This window comes from Typha latifolia, chromosome 1, assembly GCF_019914945.1.
Source record: "Typha latifolia isolate L0001 chromosome 1, TyphaL0001v2, whole genome shotgun sequence".
Classification (NCBI taxonomy): Eukaryota; Viridiplantae; Streptophyta; class Magnoliopsida; order Poales; family Typhaceae; genus Typha; species Typha latifolia.
In genome coordinates, this window is record NC_133086.1 from 20,763,074 (window position 1) to 20,780,991 (window position 17,918).

Here is a 17,918-nt window from a genome sequence, read left to right on the forward strand (position 1 = left end):
ATGGGTGATCAATTTGGGCCTCCTTCACCAACGTCGTCCAACCATTTCGCCCTCGTTGCTATCGTCGTCGGCGTGGTGGTGGGGTTAGCTGCCCTGGTCGGTGCTCCAGTTATTCTCGTCTACTGCCTGAGGAGGTGGCGAAGCGATGGCATTGGAGCGAGCGGAGGCAGCGTGCCGGAAACGCCTCCTCCACCTGAGGGGCTCGAGATGGCAGTGGTTGAAGCTTTGCCGATGGCGAGCTACCCACCGGAGCAGGCGGACGGGTCGAATCTGGATCCGACCTGTCCCATCTGCCTGGAGGATGTGACTGAGGGAGAGAACGTGATTGTTCTCCCCTGTCAACATTTCTTCCACCCACATTGCATCTCGGATGCACTCCAACAACGTCCGAGGTGCCCCAACTGCAACCTCGTGGTCGTTTAGTTGCATCTCTTCTTTTGTTTTCTCTTCGTATTACAGTTTTTATTAGCGTTGTAATCGACTAGTTTTAGAAGCTTTTTAAACTGACTATCAAATCTGAAAATTATGGAGCTTTAAATGCTCTTTTCAACCAATCTGCAATGATCACTGAAGATCTTACATACTATTCATTGGGCGTACCTTTCTGGACTGCTTAGAAATTGCATGCATCTTTACAATCGCATCGATCATTATCTAGAGCACCACAGAGAGCATCTTTCTGAAAAGCTAATACTCAATATCCGTCTCGTAGATTATCATATTAATGAATTATGAAGGCTCAAGGGTTACAACAATTGGACAATTTCTTGTAAGAAGTAGTAGATTAGGCAACTTAGTGACTCCGTTGTTGGAACTAGTCTCAAATCTCTATGAGCATTATTTCCTCTGCCAATTTATTTCTTCCTAGAGGTCATGGAAAATCGAGCTGTTTAAAGGAAGGTGGAACATATTTTGTCTCTTATTTTCATTGATAACACTTGGACAAAGATTAAACCAACCTACTAATTTAATAAACGTATTTATTAATATCAGGCACTTTATTCTGTGTTCCTCTCCGGGAGCAAGTACTGGACTATTATTCAAGTAATAACAATCTGGCAGACCCAGATGAAAACATTTTGACTTGCTTAGCATGAAATTGTAATTTTCAGCTCTGTATACGCCACTCTTCTTGAAGATATCTCTGTTTGCTCACTTAATACTTGTTGGAAAAGGACTACTAACAACAAGATGCGTTAAGTCTTATTACCTACATTGCCTTAGACATTCTTTTACATGAGCTTATGCTGTGATGAGTTTGTTTCTATGGTTGTATAGTAAGATTTTGCTGAGATGAACTACAATAAGCCAAAATAATCTTTAATTTTAGATAGCCTATCTTTCTGGTTGACTCCTAAATAATAGGTCAATTTTGCTAACTTTTCTTTAAAAGTTGGCTATTTGTTGAGCTTCCAAATGTTTGAGGAGTACACAGACACTGATTTGTTTTTCTTTTAACTTTACCAAGGTTTATATTTTTTTTAACCTAGTGGGCCACTCTCTGCTCAAACATCTCCATGATTTTTGATTGATTTTTTTATGCAGTGTTGTTACCCAAACTTAACTGAAGTTGTATTTTATTGATCTAGTTGTCCGTAATATTTTTCTCACATCCTTCCTATTTACAGTCTCACCTAACTTATCCATGTATTGTTTTTTAATTTGAATATCCAACAATTTCTTCTTACAGAAGCTATGGAACTCTAGCATGCTTTCTTACCTGTTCTTGCTTTACAGTTTTTAGCATTATATTTGGATTAACTGATTTCATGTATGAACCATCTTCTCATCTTCTTGTTTATTTTGCATGACGCTCGAGAATTTTTAAATCTTTTTGACTAAATGAGCTTGTTGATATTCTCGAAAGAGAGTCAAATTCTGCGAAAACTTCCCGAACAGAAAAAAAAAATGGAAATGGACTTTGTAATCCTCTCGAAAAAAAATGGGAATATTGACGTTTCATCATGTTATTCATGCTCTTAATCATCTCTTGCAGGGTATACTTACCAAAACGAATTGTCTACGACAATTTGTCTAAAAAACTGAATGCTGAAGACGAGTTCTTTTGTGACAGATGCTGCAGGTGCTCTGCCTTATCCTTTGCTTCATTTTCTCCTATACTGATCGAGTGCTGTAACTTTGTCTTTACCCAGATTTGATACGTGAAAATTTCAGAAAATTATGAAATGCTGTCTATTTTGGAAGATTAGATGACTTCTAAGTGGACTCTGTTGGGAAAACTTCGGTATACATCAGAAAATTATGAAATGCAACTTACTTAGATGGATTAGGTATCTCCAAATGCTATGCACTTTGACAAAAAGTTAAACTTAGGAGTCAGGTGAACACAATTCACTTATTGTTTATCATATCTATTCCTCAGCTAACATATATGGCATGACTTGTTAAAAAAGTTCTATAACACATTACAAGAAAGATTAAAAAGAAAGTAAAATTATATTTTAGCCCCTTATGTTTAGGCTTAAAACGTAGATATGTTTAACATATATCATATCTTTATTATTTAAAATCTAAATGGTATTAATTTTGGTAGGTTAGAAAGTTAATCCAATTATAGTTTTCCGAAGATAAAATTGTTTTTCCTGATTTATGATACATGAATATTATAGGTACAATAGTTTAAGAGTCTAATTAGAATTATTCATATAGTAATATGCTTATCCAAATTCAAAAGAAGAAGAAGAAGAAGAAATCCAATAAAATTATTGCACCCATTTTTATTAGAAAACCTCTGAGTGTTTTCCAATATTGATTTAAAATGAAAAATTGATGCCCGTATTTTGAAAAATCCAAACGCGCATCAAGCGTGCAGAAATAAATATTATACTAGTATTAAAGATATGAGATGTTTTTATCTTTATCTTTAATAGGTTTGGTAAGTATTTGCTGTTTTCTTCTTTTAATCTTTGGTAAGTTTGCCACAGGTGATAGCGGTGTCATTTGATGGACTGATGGCAACAAATTAATGACATGAGATTTGGTTAAGCAAATCAGAAATAAAATGGGAAACACATGAAGGGGAAAATGATCATTTTATGTACACATATAGCTCTAGTATTCCAAATCCCTGGAGTTACAAAGGAAGTTGGATAATATCCGTTTACTTAGCTGCACAAATGGCAATAATTGTTGACCCAGGAAGCCATTCCATGAATGCCTCTTATTCTGAAGTCTATATAATTTCATGTACGAATCCTGCTTGATCAGTGTAATTTGACACAGGCCAAAGCAAAGCATGGCCATCAAGAGGATCTTACTTTTGGCCTCCATATTTCTCTCGCTCATCTCCCTTCACCAAGTTAGAGGAAGGCCATTCCATGTAGAGGGCAGTGCATTGGGAAACCAATCCAATCAGGTGATTAATCTTATTTTGGTGAAAATAACGATGATTTTTATATTGCGCTAGTAATTGTCTAAGTAACCAATTAAACAAACTTGCATTCACAGAGTAATGATTCTTTTTCAAGCTCGGCACTACCGTTCATAGCTCGTTACCATCTCGATGCAGTACAAGATCCAAATTCTGTCGGCCATGTGAGAGATTTGCTATAACCTTTTATATGGTTCTCCTTTTTGTCAAACTATTTCACTTGAATCTCCTATATTGTGAGATAGAAGCAATTATAACATTTCGTGCAGTGGGCTATCTATGAGTCAATCCCTGGCGAGTATTATGGAACTAAAGCCAAAATGAATGTATATGGCGTGCCAGACATAAAACCAAAGCAAATAAGCTCAGCAGAAATTTGGGTTGCAAATGGTGTGGGAGGTCCACCGGAAAACCTTAATACAGTACAAGCAGGATGGCAAGTATGTACACACTCTTTGACCAACCAAATATATATATATATATAAACTGAGAATGTTGTCATTTGTTATGCGCTTATCGTTTCAGGTAAATCCAGCAGTATATGGTGACAACGACGTTCATTTATTTACTTATTGGACTGTAAGTATAAAAGATTAAAAGTCTCCATTCCCTCTCATACAATATTTGACCGATAGAATTAAATCTTTTGAGTTCATATTATAGGCAGATGGCTACAAGTCGACAGGCTGCTATAACCTTCATTGCAATGGCTTCGTCGTGGCCAATTCTTCGTCGAGGAATCAGCCAGGACGTAAATTAGCACCAGTATCCATTTATGGCGGGAACCAATACTGGATCGAACTCCGTATACAAAAGGTATGAGAGGAGTGTATATGTGTATACAAATGCGTAACTTTTTAATTTAATTCTTGTTGTTGTTGTTATTATTATTATTATTATTATTATTATTATAGGATCCACAGAGCGGAGATTGGTGGTTATACAGAGACGATGGAGAGGACAGAGGAGCAATAGGCTACTGGCCGAAGTCTCTATTCACTAGTTTGGTAGATAAAGCATCCATGATCGAGTGGGGTGGATATACGGAATCCTTAAAAGACGAAAAGAGTCCTCCAATGGGAAGTGGGCATTTTTCGGTGGAAGACAAAGAAGGTGCATATTTTGCAGATATTAACTACCTTTCTTCTGACGGCCATGAAATCGTTCCAATTGATGGCCAACAAACACCTTACATGAACAGGGAAGATTGTTACAGAGTCGGAGCTTTCTTTAATACAAACGAACATGGTGGCGACGAGGGCTGCAAGTTCTTTTACGGTGGAGCAGGGGGTTGCACTAATTAGTGAATTTGATTGAGATTTTCAATAATATTATGTGGACGTATTAAATGTCTTCATGACGCCTTATATTGAGAACTCCTTTTTTAATCTTCTTTCCTATATATTCTACTCGCTAATAGTATTTTAAAGAAACAATCTTTCAAGGATTTGAAGACTTAATATTTAATATCTAGTATTCTCATCGAAGAAGCAATAAGATCGAGGAAGTTGCTCTTGCTCGATTCATTAGTGTTTGTTCCTTACTGCATCGAAAAGTCTCCTAAGAATAACATACTCGCTTCATGTCAGTAATCAATTTCTATGTTGTTCTAGCTTCCAACTAAATTGTCTATTGTTACATTCTTTTCAAATCATCCACCGGATAATTACTAAGATGAAGTTGACAGTCTTAATTAATCCAACATTAATGTGATCAACCTGCAATTTCTGGACACTAGAGATTTTAGCTCCCTGACTGTTGCCACCATCATTCTCACCTCCCTCGGTCCCTCCCTTCTCGGCAATCGCATTCTCCTACTGCAAGTCACCCTTCTCCGCAGCTATACCACATCTCCAATCAGCATGTCTGTATTTTGGTCTTTTTGTTTCATATCTGTATTATCGCTCGTTGATTGGAGATTATTTTTCGGTCTTTGTGGATCACACGGCTATGTATCTATGACTGCTGAGTCACAATAGAGCCGCTGGTTAATATTAGGTCTTCTACATCTGTGTATCTACTAAGGTTGTTCTTCTTATTATAGTTTGTTAGCACCAGTGGATTTGATATCTTATTTTTATTATCATAATATTTATTTACTGTTATAATAAACTGAAAGACTTGTGTCAAAAAATTGTCGATCTTTCCTTTTTGTTGTGCATTAAGCTTTGCTTAATAATTAAATAATATTAGTGCCTACATATTTTTCCTAAAAAAAAATAAAAACATCTTTCAACAAGGACATACAAGAATGTGAACATAAAACATCTTTTTTAAGGGAACTAATCAAACCATAATGATACCATGAAGAAGATTATGCCCCCTTATTAGGTAAGCTGATAAGGTTGAATAAGTTTCCACCACTATTTATATAAAAGAGATATACATGTGGAGCCATAGTCCAAAGAGGGGGCTCAGCTAGACGTGATCATAGGGCTCGACCTACTCAAGCCTGGCTGAGCCCGGTTTTGATCCAGCCTCATCCGAGTCCGAGATGGTAACGAGGGTATGAGCTAGGCCTTTGCCGCTTTGCCCAGCCTACTAAGCCCGCTTGTGGTATGATTCGTTATACATGTTTATTTTTATTATTTTTTAGTCCCATATAAAAAATTTAGCATATTAATATATAAGCATATTTTTATGAAACAAAACTAAAATATCTTCAAAGAAGCTCATTATGCTCGACCTCATAAAATATAATATTTTTAAATTCGGTCCATTATGCTAGGCCCGTTACACCCATCCTAAGCTTGATATCCTGTAAGTTAGCGGGTCATAATAGATTAAAGAATTCTATCTGAATTCTTACCCGGCCCATCCCGAGTAATTTGTGGATCGTTTTGTGAATAATTATTTAAGCCCAATAAATTAAAAAAACCTAGCCTAAACTCAGCCAAGCCTACCCGCCCGATCATCATATCTAGGGCCACGCTTACTTTTAAAATTCTCTTTAACTAATAATGCTACATAATGGATAAATGGAAACATTTATTTTTTTGTCAGTATCACTAGTTGCCATTATTTCTTTTCCATAAGACTAACTTCCAAAATAGCTCTCACATAGTATAAATGCAATGTATATTTTTAGTTAGAATATTACTCATGATGCGAGTATCTCGTGCTGGCTTTTGGCGGTGGACTGGTGGTGCAATATCATTGACTGGATTATTTATACTATAACCCAAGAAAGTTTAGGTGGATATCTTAAAACTCTCTATCATGTTTTACAGCAAGTGTAATAATGTAGCTCATAAAATAGCCAATCTATGTATTTACTATTATTATATTCGTCAAGAATGGACTTATCTAGTTATCTACCTTATGTTACGAATTGTAACCTCGAATCCTGATGAAATGTATTATTTATGGACTTTGATAAAAAGAAAATTGTCCAACTATCATTTGGCAGGCCAGATGGGCCTACCCTTGACCCTTACTAGATATACGGTGGACTATTAAAGATATGACGTGTTTTAAATTTTGGCAGGTTTGGTTAGTATTTGCTGTTCCTTCTTATTAGATCTTTCGTAAGTTTGCCACGGATAATAGCAAATTAATTTCAGTTTTATAAGCCAAATGAAATAAAAAAGCAATTACCAGTGTCATTTGATCGATTTATGTCAATAAAATTAATGACATGAGATTTGGTTAAGCAAATCAGAAAGAAAATGGGAGGAAGTGATTATTTTATGTACATATATAGATCTAGTATTCAAAATCACGGGAGCGATAATATCATCTGATTTGGTTGCATAAATGGCATTAACTGTTGACCCAGGAAGCCATTCCATGAATGCCTCGTATCTGAAGTCTATATAATTTCATGTACGAATCCTGCTTGATCAGTGAAACTTGTCACAGGCCAGAGCATGGCCATCAAGAGGATCTTAGTTCTGGCCTCCATATTTCTCTCTCTCATCTCCCTTCACCGAGTTAGAGGAAGGCCATTACATGCAGAGAGCAATGCATTGGTAAACCACTCCAATCAGGTGATTAATCTTATGTTTGTAAAACCAAAACTAATGATGATGTGTATATTGCATCAGTAATTGTCTAAGTAACCAATTAAACAAACTTGCGTTACACTTTACTCTTACAGAGTAATGATTCTTTTTCAAGCTCGGAGCTACCGTTCATGACACGTTACCATCTCGATGCAAAACAAGATCCAAATTCTGTCAGCCATGTAAGAGATTTGCTATAACCTTTTATATGGTTCTCCTTTTGATCAAACTATTTACTTGAATCTTCTACATTGTGAGATAGTAACCAGTATAATGTTTTTGTGCAGTGGGCTGTTTATCAGTCAGTAAATGGCGAGTATTATGGAACTAGAGCCAAAATAATTGTGTATGGAGTACCAGACATTAAACCAAACCAAGTAAGCTCAGCAGTGATTTGGGTTGCGAATGGTGTGGGAGGTCCAGTAGAAAACTTCAATTCAGTACAAGCAGGATGGCAAGTGTGTACACTCTTTGACCACCCAAATATATATATATATATATATATATATATATATATATATATATATATATATATATATATAAACTGAGAATGCTGTCACTTATTATGCACTTATCGTTTCAGGTAAATCCAGCAGTATACGGTGACAACGACGTTCATTTATTCACTTATTGGACAGTGAGTATAAAAATTAAAGTCTCCATTCACTCTTATAAACATTATCTGATCGAGTCCATTTTATAGGCAGATGGCTACCAGTCAACAGGCTGCTATGACTTTCAGTGCGATGGCTTTGTCATGGCTAATTTATCAACGACGTCTGTGCCAGGACGTACAGTAACACCAGTATCCCTTTATGGTGTAGACCGATTCTGGATCGAACTCCGGATACAAAAGGTATGAGAGAAGATATGAGAAAATGAAATTAAAACCATTGTGCTTGTACATATTATATATATATATATATATATGTGTGCGTGTCTAAACTTCCGAATGATTTCTTGTTATTATTATGATTATAGGATTCACAGAGCGGAGATTGGTGGTTATACAGAGAAGATGGAGAGAACAGGGGAGCAATAGGCTACTGGCCGAAGTCTCTGTTCACTAGTTTGGCAGATAGAGCATCCTCGATCGAATGGGGTGGATTTGTGAATTCCTTAAAAGACGAGATGAGTCCTGCAATGGGAAGTGGGCATTTTTCACTGGAAGACAACAAAGGTGCATATTTTGCAAATATTTACTACATCTCTACAGAAGGGAATGAAATCACTCCTGTCGATGGCAAACAATTGTCATACGTAGACAGGGAAGATTGTTACGAAATCGGACCCTTCACTGATTCAGAACGACTTGGAGGCGATGAGGGTTGGAAGTTCTTTTATGGTGGACCAGGGGGTTGCACTAATTAGTGAATAAGATGGATATTTTCTTTTATTATGTGGACTTAATAAATGTCATCATTTTCTTTTAAACAGCTAAGCATAAATTAGCAAATAGCAAATTAGACAAGTACCCGATGCATCCTTATATAAGTTTCACCTAGATAGGTGGGAAACACATCTACCCAAACAGTAAGAATTGTTCATGCTCTTGTCCACTGTGAGCTAACTGATGAGCAGTCTTGTGAACTTCCATAAAACAGTCAGAAGAACACACAATTAGATAGAGAGAGAGAGAGAGAGAGAGAGAGAGAGAGAGAGAGAGAGAGAGAGAGAGAATGCGGAGAATATAGTGTAAGATAATATTTGGATCGATATATATATATATAAGTAATCTAGAACACAGGAAGTTGTGGTTATACATGTATTTTTCATCTTTGATCCTTGATTAATCTAGTTCTCAAATTGGGAAACCAATTAGGATTATGGAGTAAATAAGGCCTACTTTATTTATAATAAATCAATGGGCTCACATATTTTTATGGCTTTACATTGAATTCAATAAGATCTACACTTGGCCACTCATGTATCAACTAAAATCTATCCAAAAAATTTGTTGAATTCCACCTAGAATGGTCCCAAATATATCCTAACAAATTTAATGCCCATATCTTGTGCTAGATGTAATTATAGGAACACTCTCTTTTTTCACCGGGTGATTAATTATGCATCTTATTAATATTCATTATGTCCGTTGTAAAACGAAACCAGAATATATTGGCATAAAAAAGTCTGCAAGGTATCCGGACCTTAAAATAATGGCAACTGCTTAATCCAAAAAAAGAAGAATTATGGCAACTAATTAATTGCCGCGCGAGGCCTTGGTCATCACCAAGTCCTATAAGAGTCTTGTAAAGGGTATTAAAATCTTACATAGATTCAAAACATGGCGGCTTACAAAGGAGTCATAGTTTTGGCTTCCATATGGCTTTCTGTTGTTTACATCCACCAAGTGACAGGAAGCGAAGTCCCTCACCATGAACACGGGGAGACACAGACCCAAGTAAATTACCTCAATACCATCCACTATTTGAATCATTTTCTTCTTTTATATATATCAGTTGATCTTTGCGATGCAGGAAAATATTCCATCTGGTTACACAAGAGAAGAAGAAGAAGAAGAAGAAACTAAACTGAGACCTAATACACATCGTGGAATGTATCCAGGGTTGCGACTACAATCGAACAGATCCTTTGGAAATGCTCATTTAACAGAAGACTCTGACATTATTCAACATGTGAGACATCAGTTATAGTCTTCATATGATCTAATATTCCTCTAAAATATCAACCTATCTTGTATGGTTGTTTCTATTCTCTCAAAAGCAAAATACAGGAGTGGCATCATGACAAATTCTCTTACGATAAGGCTGTTGTTAAAGTTTGAAGTCTTAAGGCAGTTTTTGTTTTCTTACCAATATAATTATAGAACTGGGTTAGTAGCTGATGGACTTTCCTCTCCTCTTTGCTCATTAGTGGGCAATATACAAGTCAAAGCCGAATGATAAATGGAGTTACTATGGGGCTGAAGCGACATTGGCGGTATACAGTTATCCATACCTAAAAGCCGACCGATCGACTGCAGGTTTAATCGGGGTTTTATATGGACAACGTGGTCCACGTGATCAATTCAATGCAATTCTCGTTGGATGGACTGTAAGTCATTTTTCTTTTATTAATTCCTCCGACGTATCAAATAAATCGCTGGCTTATGTCTGAGTATTAGGGGAATTAACTTTTTGTGTACAGGTGGACCCTAAATTCTATGGTGATTCTCTTGCTCGGTTCTTTATATCCTGGACAGTAAGTGTACCCAATATTTCTTCAAACTCTGCTAATTATTAAATTTAATTTTGTCATCCGATGCAATTTTCTTCTATTTTCTGGAATAACTAGGCAGATGCAGATCGAAAGACGGGATGCTTTGACCTTCGTTGTGAGGGTTTTCGTTCTCTAAATGGTGCTGTGATTACTCCTGGCGATGTTGTTGACCCACTTTCCACTGGCAAGGGAAATCAGTCTGATATAACATTCAGAATATTTAAGGTATATATATAACATCCATGGGCAGTAGTAGTTTTTAGTTTTTAGTTTTTTTTTTTTTTTTTTAATGCAAAAATTAAAGAAGGAAGATTAACTTGGATGTATTATGCCCTTATCTCATTAAGAAAAGTTTTAACGTGAAAAAAGAAATAACGGACAGGATCAAATCAGTGGAGATTGGTGGCTGTACTATGGGCAGTATGATAATCTTAGCCCGGTGGGTTATTTCCCCAAAACTCTGTTCGGTGGCTTAGCAGACAGGGCGGACCAGATCTATTTCGGCGGGCATGTGTCCTTTTTGAAGGGCGGAGTTAGTCCTCCTATGGGCAATGGCCACTCCCTAGGTGACGGTCCAGCGTATTTTAAAGGTGTTCAGTATGTTGGTCAAAACGGCCAGAAATATCTTCCGGATGAACTCCGCGACTATGTTGACAACAAGGATTGTTATCAAGTCAGTTATTTTGTCTATGATACATTCCACTACGGTGGGCCTGGTGGTTGCACCAATTAGATCCTCTCTTTTTTTATTTTATGAATAATTGAAAAGTTTCTTGAAATAATATAAATATCCAAGTATATTTGCTGCAGTAAAGATGATGTTTTCTTTATTAATCTGTGCAAAAGAAAATAACAATCTCTTCAGCATCTTAGACATATGCGTGGTTAAGAAAAGTATATCTCACAATTTATAGGAATCCAGGACCAGGAGGACTCTGCATCATCTGATTTATTTTTATTTTTATTTTTATTTTTTGAGTGAGAAAATATGGGGACTGAGATGCAAGTATGCAACCCAATCTTTTTGAGAGGGAAAATACCGCGATTATGGACAACCTATCAAAGCAGCTAAGACGGACAGCTGCTTTATTAAGAGGGTCTCTTTTGCCTTCTGAGTCGTTATTAAGAAAAGTTGCATAAAAAAGAGTATGTGTGTGATAGGGTAAATGCATTTGTATTTTCTACTCTACATAGATAAATATTGAACTACAAGTCAAATATGCAACACATTTCCATCCCAAGGAGTCGAGTCAAAGGACAGAGAACAGAACAAACTACTTGAGTTTCGTAAAAAAAAAAAATTCTTAGCAACAAGTTGCAGCTATTCAACTGCAAAGTTGAATTAGAATCTAACTCACACAATGATCAATAGCACGAAAAGCATATAATGATGGAGATTACTTTTCTACTAAAGAAGAAGATAAGCAGACTGCGGTACCAATTCTTCACCTCTCAAAAGGAAGAGGAGAAAGAAAAGCAAACTTCAACAAAAGAATACAAGTTGCAATGTTTCACAGTCTGTTAAGAAAGTCTTCACAATATATTACATCTTTTAGACCAAACCAATGATTGCATACTTGCATATGAATGGAACTGTGCAACCTTAATCCCTTCAGTTCTCTTTTAAAGAAAACTAACAAAGAAAAAAAAATTTATATCAAGCATTCGAAAAGGTATCAACCTATTCATCCAACTCATGTCGCCAATAAAAACGGAAAATTTGTTTGGCTATTATAATTTTAAATGATTTATCTAGATGGTATATTGATTAGCTTGGTTTAGTGGCAGAGATAATTACAAAAGATCCGTTTCTCGTACATGTAATATTAATTAGCCCACAAGCTCTACAAAGATCCTCAAGTTCCCCTTCCGATAGATAGATGGTATTGCTCGCAATTTGGGAGATATACTGCAAAACAAATGCAAGATCATCTTATGAAGACAATAATTGGAGAACATATTATAAGTAATTGAAACATATTCTCTCACTAATGTTACAGCACATCTTATTTCTCTGCAGCAATTTTGAGCTTCATAAAAAAATAAAATCAGTATATAGAAAATTTTCATTATCACATTACCTGGCGAACTGTTCTCAAGGCAGGAATAGCTGGTGGGAAAATATCAAGAATGAACGTGGTAGCAACAAATACACCTCCAGGACGAAGAACTCGACTTATTTCTGCAACCTGCAAAAATGCAACAACGCTCAAGTTAGCGCAGGCGCCATGTATAGCCACAATGAAAGATATTAATAGAAGGGTTAGTCTCTTTAACCTACTGGGGAAACAAGTCATGACCTTAAAAGAGTTCAATTTGCAACAATATTGGAAAGATATATACAGCATATCTCTTTGGGGATCATAGAAGTTTTAAAACTTCCATACTAGACAAACTAAATAACCACAAATGCTAAGTATAACCACCACTAAGATAAGGACCCAAGGGCATGCAAAATTTTGGTATATAGAAGATCTAAGCACAATATAATGCAATGCAATACTTGTTTAATGAGCTTCCTTCTATCAACTTAAACTCTCATATGTATCTAGAGATCATTTTTAACAGACAATATCACATAACTAGATGTTACAAAAAAGGGTTAGAGAGACTAGTTTCTGGAATGAGGAAAATATACACAAGATTATTTGAGTCAATAATTTAGAGGTGAATGAGTGGATAAAATTGGCCAGACAGGACAAAATCTTCAAAGTTCTTAATCATCAGAAATTATAAAAGGCGGGTTTGCTTTAAGGATGATAGCCAAGAAAAATCTAGACAAGATATCAGACCTAAACCTTTAAAAGGAAAAGCCAAACCAAGGAAATCCTACAAAAGAAAACCAGAAGTATAACCATAACATCATGAGTTAAAAGTTACCGGTAGACAAAATATGTCAAGGAGCTTACAGCAGAAGATGGTGATGGCCAACAATGTAATGCAGCCCCTGCATGCACCGCATCTATGGAACTTGAAGTGAATGGAAGCCTGGATATATCAGCCCTCACCAAGATTAAGTTCCTACAAGAAAGTAGTCAAATATTATGAGAGGTCTTCTATTAGGTAGTTCCATGCTGGGCCTCTACCACTGGTAGACAATACTAAAGAAGGCATTCCAGAATATAATTTTATATGTTCATAATGTCATTAACCCCTAATTTATATATCTCGTAGGAGACTTACTCTGTTGAAATGTTTTCTTGCTTAAAAAACTCATCACACTGCCGCAACATGTTCTCAGAGAAGTCCAAAGCAACAACAAGAGAATACATTCCACTCTTAACAAATTGCCTTGAAAATAAGCCACTTCCACAACTTGCATCAACAATTGTTCCTCCTACTGTCGATTTCAGATAATCTTTAGCCATTTCAAACTGCAGCCACATTTTAAATTGTTTCTAAAATATTAACATTCAATTAGAGTACTCAACATTGAAAATTGCAAAACACTAAATGACAATCAAAATACGAGAGAAAGTATAGTATTCCAAAATGCATCTTTTGTATGAGTTTATGGAGGGCACTGCAAAATCAAATAGAGAAAAGGAAAAAACTATAAAGTGCCCCCTAGTAATGCTTGTACAGTTATACCTTTGTACAAATGTTGTGAGGCATAAAATGATATTAGTAAAAATACTTCCCATGAACGATCTATAATTCAACTCTAAACAGCAATATACAGCTTGAAGAAAATGAGTCATAGAACCTCAACCTCTCTTTCTGGTCCAGGAAAGCCACCCCATACAAAATTTTGACGCCATCCCCTCTCATAAAGAAATGATACTAATGGACTCCTGTAGAATAAAATATATATATGAAGATAATTACAATCAAATTGAACAAAATCAAATCAACACTTACAATTGTCAATAGCTCAATATACATATGCATTGTAGGCATTTTATATCAAGTCCTTCCATGAGTAGCACAAACTCAAAATAGTTCCAAACTTCCAATCTAGTTTCTTGTCTCAAGAAAAATGCTGTGTAATTACTTTTTTGTAGATCATTTAGTATCTTGCAATAATGTTGTCAGTATTTGCTTTTATATATTGTTTTCTTAAGAATTCTGTATTCATATAGACACGTCCATGGCGATAACAGTACTGTTTAAAGAACTTCCTATGCCAAGTAGACAGCACTCTAATGTCCCTCTATGCACAGTTTGAGATAAGCTGAGAGAGTTAGGGGTTTACCAAAATTGATCCATTTGTTAGATGCTGAGTTGGGGTTTGTTGTTTGAGACCTTGCACTGAAGAATCACTATCCTTATGGAAAAATTGTTACCTGTTAACCTAGAGGAGAAAAAGGAGAAAAAAAGAGAGCAGTATTTTACTTAATGATTTCCTAACCTGTCAAAATAATAGTTTCAAACTTTCAAATAACCTATATTCGCTGGCATATGCTATAACCCTTATCACATATTGAAGGAAGAAATCTCCTGGAGAACTTGCAAAATGTTGCAAGAGTTAACCTACATTGCTCTTAGTAATGCTAAGGCTTTATGACTTAATTAAGTCCATACTTAAAAGAAAAAATGAAGTGGAATTCATAGCCCAACGTGATCACAATTTTCTCTCAGTCGGTTATCAATTTGACTATATTAGAAGATAAGTTCATGTACCTGAAAAGTTCAGTTGCAGCTGGCTTAGTCTCAGAGTACTCTGCAGAGCCACTGCCTACCGTCAGATCAAGATATATCTCATTACTGGTGTATTCTCTCTTGCAAATAGTGCATTCAAGACTAGACTTAGATGCTCTGCTTGAAACACATCAGATAAAACATATATAGAAACAGATTGTAATCTAAGCTACAAGAAAAATATGAAGTAATTAAAAGATGCCAGAGAGCAGTAAGATAATATTACTTAATATTACTATAAATCACTTACAATGTTTGATCACTTCTATTTATCAAAGGATAGTAACAAATTGGACAAGCTAACTTGTGCGTATTGGTATCAACTCTTGAATCTTGAAGAGGATCCTGGAAAGGTAGCATGTTACAATGAAATAAGAGAAGGACGTCAGACTCAGTACAACGGGCACTTAGATCATCACAAAGCAGGATATAACACGGTACGCATCGAGAAGAATTAGTTTGATAAAGGTTCAGATGATGAAAACTTAAAACACCGTACGAGCTTGACATATATTAGATAATTAGAATATTGTATTGGCCCACTAAGCATGCTATATTCAGGAGCAAGTTGAAGATAATGATTGGGTAATCATAAGATAAAAATGTTGGCAAGAGCATGTTTTGCATAAAGTTCCTTCAGAAAGTAGTGCCACAAAAAATCTTACAAGGTCATGTTCATAAACAAATATAGTCAATCTTTAATTTTTCAATATGTTAAACTTTCACATCAATTATAAGTCACAAAAAATAAACCAAAGGATTAACAGGATATAACTTTCAGAGAATTGAGAATTATTGATAGCACTACAACCAGCTAAACCACAAGTAGTAGTTCTACTCGTATTGAACAATTATATGACAAAGGAAGCACTAGGATCACAGCAGAATAGCCATCTTCATGTCCAAATAGGGAAACAAAGATAAAGAGAATTTTGATGATAGATGACCAGAAAAGGAACATAACAATTTGATCGATTGTGGTATGCCTTTAACCCATTTATGGAGAGAACTCTGCTTCTAAAACTTAAAATCCAGCTTTCCCTATAGAAGATTCTTCCGTCAGTAGTGTATCTATTCCAGGTGCAACACAAAGCCCATCGCGAAACGTCCATATACCAAACCACTTTGGCAGCTCCCACTCTAATTTTCTTGGTCTATAACTAACTCACGAGTTGTTTGACGAAATGCGTCACCCAACTCATATACGTCAAAAAGTCCGACACACCTTGTTATAACACAACTTTAACTACGTAGATAATACGAGAAAAAAGAGACAGATGCACCTAAAAAGAAGAGAAAATTTGTGGAAAATTACGGCGTTGGCTCCCACGGTGGCGTTTGAAGAAGAGGAGGCTCGAATCGTAGCCAAGAGCGAAGGCTTCGTTGCTCGTAGCATGCTTCGACGAGGATTAAGGAGGAAGCGCGAGAAGACACCCATGCTTCCCATTGCTCCCGCCATTCTCTTTCTCTCTCTCTCTCTCTCTCTCTCTCTCAAATAGAACAGTGACCCCAATCTTAGCAGTAACGCAGTAACCCAGAGGTGTTCGGATATCCACGAAACACAACCAGTCGAGACGAATGACGGTTGTTGATTAGAACCACCAAATCCAAGGACCCAAGTGGCTGGAAGGCATTGATCCAGGTCGGCCAGGCATGGTGGGTCCAGTCACATCGCATATCATATTCGCTTGTAAGGTGCAAGTAGGGCTGTCAAAACAGGATTGGAGTTTGGTTTAGAGTCAAATTCCTACGTGGTCCGACTCATCAGATCACTGCTTCCATCTCATGCATTTTCTTTAGAGTACAGTAATAACTAAAACTAATCTATAACAACTACAAACTAAACAATAGACAACAACGAACAATTATAACACAACAATAATTCACCCCCTAACATCAACACAACGAGAAAAAAAAAAAAAAAAGCTTTCGGTGGGTGACGAAAAATATGGGGATTGTCAAGTTGCAACAAAATAAGGGAGGGACGAACCAAGGCAGTGAATATATGGAGGCAGGCGGATCAAGGCAGTAAATATATGGAGGTAGGCGGATCAAGGCAGCGAAGCACGGAACTTGCTATCAAAGACGGAGGGGTTGTGTGTCGAAATATAAACAGATGGAGGATGACGACGGTAGGCCAGGCTAGGGCCAGACTGCAGCATTGAAGGAAAACTCTAGCGACCGGTACTGACTCAGCTCGAGCCACAAGGTGGCAGGGCTGAGGCTCCACCTCCGACGCCATCACCCTGCAGGTTCAGCTACAAATGACATGAGATGGTAGAGAATGTAAGAGATTGGTAGATCGGCAACGACAAAACAAGTGACAACGGAGAAAAGTACGAGAGAGCGAACTGACATGGAAGAGGAGGAGAAAGAAGGGGAAGAGACACAATAGAAAAGAGGGAAGCGGGAGAGGATAGAGAGAAACAAAAGAGTAGCTAAATCGGGAGTGGCCTCTCCCCTTCCCCGACCATGAGCTAGAGAAAGAGTGGGGGAAAACACCCATATGCAGCAGAAAAAAAAAACTCTAGGAAGGAAATATTTTTTGTCAAATCTTAACAGAGAATTCTGCTAGGGCCTACATGGAAAAAAATTCACTGGGATAAACGGGGAAATTATTTCAAACCGAGATTGATCAAACAAGAGATACTGTAATTGGT

The 17,918-nt window shown here is 36.6% G+C and overlaps 4 protein-coding genes across 4 annotated transcripts; 3 read left to right on the plus strand and 1 right to left on the minus strand.

The window, feature by feature from the left end:
• LOC140796507 (probable E3 ubiquitin-protein ligase ATL45) lies at positions 1-423 on the plus strand. Its single transcript, XM_073149581.1, has one exon. It carries the CDS (start codon positions 1-3, stop codon positions 421-423), a length of 423 nt encoding a protein of 140 aa, XP_073005682.1.
• Positions 424-2,866: 2,443 nt separating this feature from the next.
• Positions 2,867-8,795, plus strand: LOC140796591 (uncharacterized). The gene is made up of 13 exons (XM_073149687.1): positions 2,867-2,934; positions 3,244-3,376; positions 3,469-3,555; positions 3,661-3,831; positions 3,917-3,970; positions 4,055-4,207; positions 4,306-4,681; positions 7,253-7,380; positions 7,491-7,577; positions 7,683-7,853; positions 7,979-8,032; positions 8,099-8,251; positions 8,377-8,795. Exons 1-13 carry the CDS (start codon positions 2,867-2,869, stop codon positions 8,764-8,766), a joined length of 2,025 nt encoding a protein of 674 aa, XP_073005788.1. The 3' UTR covers positions 8,767-8,795.
• An 887-nt stretch (positions 8,796-9,682) lies between these two features.
• On the plus strand, positions 9,683-11,350 carry LOC140796683 (protein neprosin-like). The gene is made up of 5 exons (XM_073149792.1): positions 9,683-9,799; positions 10,273-10,452; positions 10,546-10,599; positions 10,693-10,842; positions 11,000-11,350. Exons 1-5 carry the CDS (start codon positions 9,683-9,685, stop codon positions 11,348-11,350), a joined length of 852 nt encoding a protein of 283 aa, XP_073005893.1.
• Positions 11,351-12,323: 973 nt separating this feature from the next.
• On the minus strand, positions 12,324-17,896 carry LOC140786435 (uncharacterized methyltransferase At1g78140, chloroplastic-like). The gene is made up of 8 exons (XM_073134874.1): positions 16,574-17,896; positions 15,509-15,603; positions 15,241-15,375; positions 14,330-14,411; positions 13,801-13,991; positions 13,527-13,638; positions 12,699-12,806; positions 12,324-12,526 (listed from the first exon to the last, which is right to left on the minus strand). Exons 1-8 carry the CDS (start codon positions 16,715-16,717, stop codon positions 12,386-12,388), a joined length of 1,008 nt encoding a protein of 335 aa, XP_072990975.1. The 5' UTR covers positions 16,718-17,896; the 3' UTR covers positions 12,324-12,385.
• Positions 17,897-17,918: the final 22 nt, after the last annotated feature.